This window comes from Poecilia latipinna, unplaced genomic scaffold (assembly GCF_001443285.1).
Source record: "Poecilia latipinna isolate Pla-1442-1.1 unplaced genomic scaffold, P_latipinna-1.0 Scaffold250, whole genome shotgun sequence".
NCBI lineage: Eukaryota > Metazoa > Chordata > Actinopteri > Cyprinodontiformes > Poeciliidae > Poecilia > Poecilia latipinna.
The window spans coordinates 382,338-390,784 of NW_015112866.1; the positions used below are offsets into that span (position 1 = coordinate 382,338).

General features: G+C 40.9%; 1 protein-coding gene across 1 annotated transcript in view; it reads left to right on the top strand.

Annotated features, from left to right (window-relative positions):
* The first annotated feature begins 563 nt into the window (after positions 1 to 563).
* Positions 564 to 8,447, top strand: part of calcoco1a (calcium binding and coiled-coil domain 1a) — a 14,808-nt gene continuing 6,924 nt past the window's right edge. Inside the window, exons 1-11 of the mRNA XM_015032793.1 lie at positions 564 to 776; positions 2,581 to 2,745; positions 4,062 to 4,164; positions 5,537 to 5,730; positions 5,860 to 6,072; positions 6,186 to 6,334; positions 6,422 to 6,491; positions 6,586 to 6,741; positions 7,391 to 7,645; positions 7,772 to 7,897; positions 8,149 to 8,244. Of these exons, the coding sequence (XP_014888279.1) occupies positions 2,614 to 2,745; positions 4,062 to 4,164; positions 5,537 to 5,730; positions 5,860 to 6,072; positions 6,186 to 6,334; positions 6,422 to 6,491; positions 6,586 to 6,741; positions 7,391 to 7,645; positions 7,772 to 7,897; positions 8,149 to 8,244 (1,494 nt within the window). The 5' untranslated portion in view covers positions 564 to 776; positions 2,581 to 2,613. The remainder of the gene's footprint in view (positions 777 to 2,580; positions 2,746 to 4,061; positions 4,165 to 5,536; positions 5,731 to 5,859; positions 6,073 to 6,185; positions 6,335 to 6,421; positions 6,492 to 6,585; positions 6,742 to 7,390; positions 7,646 to 7,771; positions 7,898 to 8,148; positions 8,245 to 8,447) is intronic.

Sequence of the window (8,447 nt, forward strand, 5' to 3'; positions counted from 1 at the left end):
ACACGTCAGTAAAGGGGGAAGAATGATGAGCTCCCAAAAAGTAAAATGACCGTATTATTTGGAGATTCAGACTAAAATCAGATTTGCACATATCCTTAAGGAGAACTTAAGGATAAATTAAGATCGTAAAGTGCACAAAAAACTTTAGGAGATATATTATTTTATATGATGAAATTAATAATGAGAGAAAGGAATAGGAGGCTACATTTCCAATTAGTAATGTGTAACTTTATGTGTAACTTTGTCGAATACGAAGCAAATGTGTGACAATCTGTAGACTCCCTTAATAACACCGCAGAGGAAAATCATTATTTTCATCGCTGCTGTTGCTATTGGTCATTGTCCTTCATCGCAAACCTTCCAATTGGTGGATCAAGCTGACATCTGCCAGCTGTACCGTTTGTAGCTCTTTCCGATGAGAAACGCAACGCTGGATGTCGAGCAGCATCATATTACGTTCAGCGGTCTTCTGTCAGTGATACAGCATCCTGGGGGTTGTAGTCCGGACTCTCGTGATCTTCCATAATTCCAGCTGTTTGACGAACAACAGCTCCCACAATCCCACGGTGAATCTTGACGCCGTCGTGCTCATGTTTGGCTTTGTTGTTGTTGTTTTTTTTTTGTAATTGTTTCGGGTTACTGTAGAAGCTGTGTCCCAGCAGCTTAAGCCACAGCTGTCCTGAATATGTTTCCGTGGTTTTACTGAGGACTACAGACCCTCTGACTCGCACTCGGCATCGTTGTTCAGCCCGTTCAGAGAGTGTCGGGATTTAAAGGTAAGAGTCACTTCATGGAGGACTCGAGATAAAATGTGCGCAGATGTTTTTTCTTTAGTTAACAAAGCCTGTTATTGTCCCCGCTCTGTTCACACTTTACAGCCGTTAAACAAAACAAGCAATAATTAGCAATAAAAACATTAATTCATAATTGACTATCCTGCGCTTTATGGTTTTTTAAATTAATAAACTTGCATCGAGGTGTCTGGCACAGTGTTTCCCCGACATGCGCTGCTTCTTGCAGGGCCTCAAGCCTGCTGCCTGTGAAATATGAACCCTCGGAAAGTGGCTGTAAATTTCCACCTCAAATATGTGATTATCGGGGGCATCGACAGTTAATACATAGACGCACATATTTTTGTATGCTTTTCAAAATAGAAAACTAGACATTTCAGAACTTCAAAGTTCAATTTGTGATGCGAAAATGGTTGAGTCCTTTGCAGTTTTGCAGCATATTAAGAGTTTGTTGTTGCTCTTCTGTTGTTACAAGCACAAGCACGGTTTGTTGTTTTCTGTGGCCCCACTGGAAAATACATCTGGCCTTTGTCATGGCAATGCATAGCTGTCTGTTACAGTGCCTTGCAAAGTTTTTTTTTTTTTTTATCTCTCTTGAATTCTTTCATATTTTCTAACGTTACATTTGTAATTTGTGGGTTGCAATATTTCAAAGCAAAGCATATTGCAATAGGAAACATAACAACATGCTGTTATCCAAAACATCAATTTGGAGCTCATTCTTCAGGATTAAATTATTTTGGTCTGCTGGAACATAGAAATTTATTTTGATACTCAAGGTACAAGGAATAAGAACCAATTTCTTTCTAGCCATTACATTTCAAACTTCAATAACTAAAATGCATGATTCCTAAAATGTCCTTATATAGTATTTTCCCTACAATTATTCTAAGTGTACCGTCCATGCTCACATTGTGTGAGGTCTGTCTCTGACCTCTGACCCACGCTCACCCCTTTTGCATGCTCCAACAGGGTTTCCTTCAGGACTGACCTACATTTGGCTCCACCTATCTTTTCGTTAACTCTGATCAACTTTCCTGTCCCTGCTGCCTGGAAAGTATCCCCACATTCTGATGCTGCCACCATCATTCATCTATATTTATTTATTTATTTTTTTGCCACACATGCTATTTGGCTTGTAGGCTAAAAAGTTCAGTGCAGATTTGAATAATGTCTATCTGCCTACAGCTCTTCACCTTAGGCCAGATTTGTGGAGCACCTGGCTAATGACATCTATATGTAGATTTTCTAAAATGAAGTGTGCTCATGCGACACGTTTTGGGTTTTTAATTGTGAAAGATTTTGAAAATCATCCCACATTTTTCCGTTCCACTTGACAATTATTCATTATTTTGTATTGATCTGTAACACAAAAATACAATTAAAATAGATTGAAGTGTGTAAAAGTCCAAGGGCATGAATATTTCTCCAAAGCGCCGTAGCTGCTTCTGTACTTAGAAGAGACTGTAGTACGTTAAAGATGCAGCCAGGACTGCTCAATTCATTTTAAGTAGTGTCGAATCCGAGATCCAGACACTTTTAACTGCCTGTTTACATGTAATAAAGTACAATAACTAACAAATGATTTTCTTTTTTACGACGACCAAAATAGCCACGGCAACACACTTCTAACATGTCATGTTGCTCAAAGCCCGTCCTGTCATAGAGGCTTATCTCTGGTGTCCTTTTCTCAAGTGCAGCCTCAGTCAGGCTATCTTCTTACACCAAATAAATATTCAGAGGCTTCTGCTTGCTCAAGTTTGCTCACCAGCTCATTTATTCCTTTTAGGTGTAAAGTAGCCTGTCATTGTGTTGTGTTGCCATGGACAAGGCATGGCGCGTGGAGTTTCGAAACGTGGGCTGCGCCTACTTCCCCCAGAGCAGAGTCGACTGCCACTACACACTGAGCTCGCAGCACAGCTGGGTCAGCAGTGACTGGATTGGGCTCTTTAAGGTATCGCTGTCCTGACAATTGTCATAAAAAAAAAAAAACAGAAACAGGTTCAGAAAGTCTGGGAAAGTGTATTATTTTGTGTCACCTATTTCCAAGATCTGAAACTTTTTCCTGTGATCAAACAGAGAAAATTGGATATCCTAATTGAAAAAAAAAAAAAAGTGATTTAAAAAACTGTAGTATTTTCACAGGATCGCATTTGAGTCCCTCGGCTTCAAGCGTTTTTAATGTTTAATCCCTATGTTGGTTTTTGATTTATTGAGACCCCACAGGTTTTCCCATTCTCATTGAAGCTCAGTACATAGGCCGTTGTACTTGAGATGACAAATCAGTTTTCATATATATTATTCTGAATTGTGATGAGCCAGCTACCTGCAAAAAATATTTATCAAGGTTTAAAAGCTATGGTTTAAAAACTTCGATCGTACTACTCAAATGAAGGATAGTCCTTTAATTAACTAGATAGTATAAGCACATTATACCCTCCATGTATTACTTTGTAAACAGTAGCATGAAAAATGGCATAGTATTTTATGCACTAAGCATCTTTTCAAGCTAGAATCTTATCAGCTCTACTAAAAACAGAAAAGAATAACTAAAGTTATATACACAGTCTGTTTTAGTGGTTTTTAATCTTTTGAATCACTTTGTTTTGCAGGGTTGCATAAAAATCACTAATGTGAATGCAAAGAAAGCTACTTTGTATCTCTTTTGACTCCACAAAAACTGTGTTGTTAATTATCATTGAACCCTAACAACAACTGTTTCTTTTTTGCTTAAAGTGACCGTAAGACACACTTTACATGAAAATGGGGAAAAAAACAAGGAGCAAAAAACAGCTTAAAGAGTTTGACGCACCTTACAAATAAAGCTAGATTGATTTGATTTTAATTGTTTTAACAGCAGAGTAAATAATTTCTGCTTTTCTAGGTCCTGTAGTATATTTTTATATTTAAGTTCTTGTACAAACATATATTCTTGGTTAAGGTTGCCCCAACATGAGACAACCTTTTCTGGAAATTACCAATAAATATTTTCAGTAAGTTTTCAAGAAACAATTCAATTGTAAAAAATGTAAGCCTGGGTGAACAAATGGATGAACCTCGACCTGGATGAAAGCCTGCATTTATTTTTATTAACTGCATGACTCTGTGTGTGTATGTGTGTGTGTTGTTGTGATTGGAAAACAACTTTTAGTGTTGTGATCTCTGTCTAATGGTGACATTTGTGTTTCAGTTGTACATTGTCCCTTTTGAAATAAATTTCATTATAATTACCTTTTAGGAATAACAACGTGTGCATGTTGTCCTCCTCAGGTCGGATGGTCGTCATTGAAGGACTATGAAACCTTCGTTTGGGCTCTGGCCCCAGCCGATTATCAAGAGGGCACAGAGGTCAACTGCTGCGTGCACTTCCAGGGTACTCATGCCTGTGTATTTATTGTTCATAGTTTCAGTGAATCTCTGCTAGGACAGCATATCAGCACATAAAACCTTCAGCAGGAGATTGTTATTTCTATAGAATGCCTGTCATCGTTGCAAATCTTTGTGTTTTATGGATGGCAATGTTTGTTTCTGACTTAAAAGAGAATTTTTCCAGAAGAATAATAAGGAGGAAACAAAAACACACATCCTGTGCAGAAGCCAAATATCCTGCCTTGCTTTGTCTCCGACACAGAAAGCCTCTGTCGTGGCGTGAATTCATTTCTGTGCTAAGCAGGGGGTTGAGTAATGAGGACGACAAAAAACAATGGCTTAAAGACTCCTCTGCTGTTGCTGCTGCTGCTGCTGCTGCTCGCTGGAGAATACACTGTTCACTTTGTGCTGTGTGTCGGAAGAAACTGGTCAGGGCGGTTGTCTGTGAGGAGCATGCATGGAGCAGGTATGGGTCTGAGCCAATGAGCAGACTTCAATGTGCAGAGCCAATAAAGAAAGACTTTGTATCAACTGCTGTGATTTAAAAAGATGATTGCTTCTAGATTGACTTAGCTAATGCACATAGCTTAGGTGGTAATTCATTCAAGTCTGTTCTTTAGCATATAATTTAAAAAGCTGTCATTTTGAACAAATTATTGTATTATTATAGCATTATTTTATTTTATTTTTTTTAATTAAAGTGCTTCTCAGCATGGGTATCGTTAGCCATGGGCTCCAGGGCTGAAGCTCTGGATATATGTTTTTTAATAACCCCAGATGTTATAAGGAAGACATGCAAAAACGGTTGGAGGATATTCTTTAAATCTGACTCTTTTTTTAAATCTTTTTATCATGTTATGATTTTATTCCCTTCAAAAACATAACTGGAGTGTTGCTTTGATTCTTTCATGCATGTTTGAGAAATCCTTGAATCTCCTGTGACAGTCATTCAGGGCTGCCTAAAAGCTTGCTCTGACAAAGACCCGCCTACTTCCACTCAGCTGCAGTTTCCAGCCGAACTTCCACCTCCCAATGCCTTCCCCACTTAGCTCCTCCAGACTAGCAGCAGCAGCAATTGGCATACAGCTGGTGGAACTGTGTGTCTCCTGAGTTTATCATATGAACTACTTCTCAGTCCAGTGCTCCTAAAAGCAGTTGTTGAAGGTATAATGAGAAGCACTGTTGGAGTAGAGCTGGTGGTGGTTAGGGCTCTGATCACCAACAGCAGGCAAAGAACGGAGCAGGGGTTTGAACCGGCAACCCACCGGTTACAGGATGAATTTTTACCCCTTGAGCCACCGTTGTATATGACGTTCTCCAGTCTTTCTCTGATAGTTGCTAAGATGTTAAAGAAGACTTTGTTTCATCACTTTCAGCCTCCTACCTGCCCAAGCCCAGCTCCCTGGAGTATGAGTTCATATATGTTGATGCTAAAGGGGAAGTGTGCTCCCGCAGCTCAACATTCACTTTCTGTGCACCGAAGCCTCTGGAAGACCTGGTGACCCTGGAGGACGAATCGCACGGAGGAACAGACATGCTGCTGGTAATACCCAGGGCCGAACTGCTGCAGGTGAGTCTCCTGGTTAGTCTCCTGACGAGGCTCCTGGTTAGCGTACGCTTTTTAGAGCTGCATAATTAATGAGCGTGGCTAAAGGACATCCGTAGACATAGCCCGGGTATTCTCCCTGTCTCCTCTCAGAGTCGGCTACAGGAGTGTCTGCAGGAGCGCGCTGAGCTGCTGCGTGAGCAGGAGGCGGCCAAAAAGCAAAGGGAGAGAGACGGGGAGGACTACAAGAGGGAGAAGCAGCAATGGGACAGACATCGCAGAGGGTTGGAGCGTGAGGTCAGCAGGCTGAAGGAGCAGCTGGCGCAGAGTGATCAGAAGATCGAGGAGATGGAGATGAAGCAGCAGGTGGTGCATTGACCTTGATGGTCCTACATTTACGTTTCAGATGATGATCAGTTCATTTTCCTCACCAGATGCTTAGAGATCTCCAAAGCCTGACTTGAATTCTGGTATTTCAGGATGAAAAGGCTTTAGGAGATTGCTTAGCCCAGGAGAAAGCTGCTTTAATGGAGGTCAAGGCAGCAAAAGAGCAGCTGATCAGAGAGCTTGAAGAAGACATCAAAACACTGACACAAAGAGCCGTGGAAAGAGAGACAGAATTGGAGAGGTTTGACTTTTTTTTTATTTATTTTTTTTTTTGGAGGGGTATCATAAATAGTTTTGAGCACCCATAGCCAAAAATCTGTGTTTACAGAATGAAAGACAGAGCCAAGAGGGCAATTGCCTTGAGAAAAGAGGAGGAGACTGAAAAAAAAGGCCTGCAGGTATTTTCCTCTTAAACCAATTCAGTGGTAAGAGTAAACTGGCATCTCTGTTGGGTCTTTACTTTGATGTCTTTCATTTGGCCTGTTTTGTTAGAACAAGCTGGATCAGACTGAAGCTGAGCTCAGGAGTTTGTCTAAAGAGTTCCAGGTTCTCAGGAACTCCCTGGCCCAGAGAGACACCAGCGTCCTGCAGCTCCAGAACACCATCACCACCCTCACACAGAAACTCACCACTGCCCACAGGAAGGAGGTCAGATACTTAAAGGAATAAACATGTTTGCACATTTGCAAAAGTTCCTTCGCTGTCAGGAAAAATTAGGAATTTGATTTGAATCTTTTCCCAGTTTAAGTACCAAACAGATTATTTCAAGACTTTATTCATCTTATTGCTTATAAGTTTAATCCATTCATCCATTTTTAATCAATTTGTAATTTTTCTGTTTATCAGCCCATTTGTCCATCTATTTGTCCATCTGTCAGTCTTTCCATTTGTCTTTTCACCTGCTCATTTATCTGTCTGTTCATCCATCCGCTTCCTAACAATCTGTTCTGCTTTCATATTTGTGTATGTCGAAATCTCTGCCATAACCTGATGGTGAACGTTAACATTTATTTTAATGATGGGTAAAGAAAGAGTTTGATAAAGAATGTAGAAATATAATTTCCATCTGAAAAACCCTACACAAACTGAAAGAGAAAATGTGTCTCTTTATTCTGGTTTAGTTGGAAAATTGTCTTTGCATTCAGATTTTTAACACCACTACTGTTAATGCCTAAAACGAAAACAACCTGCCTTTTTTTTTTTTTTTTTAATAAAACCAGTACCAGCATCTCAAATTACTTTCTGTTTTGCCACGACGGTAACCAGACGTGTCCTTTTCGGCTTGCTTTGTCAACAGACTGAAAGTGAAGCGTCGCTGAAGGAGATGCGGAGCCTACGCGAGCGATTCCACATGAGCGAGCGCACCGTCGAGGGCCTGAAGAGCGATCTAAGCTCGCTGGCAGCCCAAAAGGATCATGTGCAGGCCGAACTGCACCAGGCTCGAGTGCAGGCTGCCCAACTCACCATTCAGCTTGCAGATGCCAGCATGGCCCTGAGAGAAGGAAGAGCCAACTGGGCTCAAGACAGGCAGAGTCTGCAGAACGCTGCGGAGGTAATAGATTTACTCCGATTATTGAGTAAATCTCAATAATAATAATAACGTGCAAAGATTTTGCACGTTATTAAAGGACTCTAATTTGGGAAAGCATTTCATACGTTGTGTGTGTCATTTCCACAGTTGGACCAGGAACACTTGGAGAGACTCAACGCAGAGCTGCAGAAGATGCAAGAGAGGCTGCAGGAGGAAAAGATGGAGAGGGTGAAGCTGGAGGTCGAGCTTGGTAGAGAAAAAGATTGCAACCGGGTGAGCGAGCGAGAGAGAGAGAGAGAGACTGTACATCATTGCAGTATTTTTCTTTCAATGTAGCAAGCACCTTGTGATAAAAAGTCCTTTCAGTCATGACACGTACAGGAGGTGTGTCAAAGGGGTAAAGAAAAATTGTCACGTGAACTGCATAGCCAGTTAACTTGTTCACACCCCATTTGTTGCTTTATGAAATAAATGATTCTGACATATTCAATACTGCTTTTGTTTTTACGGTGACCGGCCCGCAGGTTCAGCTGAGTGAAACACGAAGGGAGCTGCAGGAGCTGAAAGCCAGCCAGAGGGTTGCACAGAAAGAGAAAGAGCAGCTGCGAGCAGAGAAGCAGGTCAGGAGCAGAGGAGTTTCTTCTAATTGACATGTGTTTGAATATCACTGTTCCTATAATAACCACGATTAAAACATTTAGCATGCTTCCTGTGTCATATAACTTGGGTTTTTATAACAAATTCATACTGACGCAACAAGAATGTCGGGCTGGTGCATATCCCAGGTGTTGGGGATCTTCTGTGTTGTTGTCTTCCTGTTATT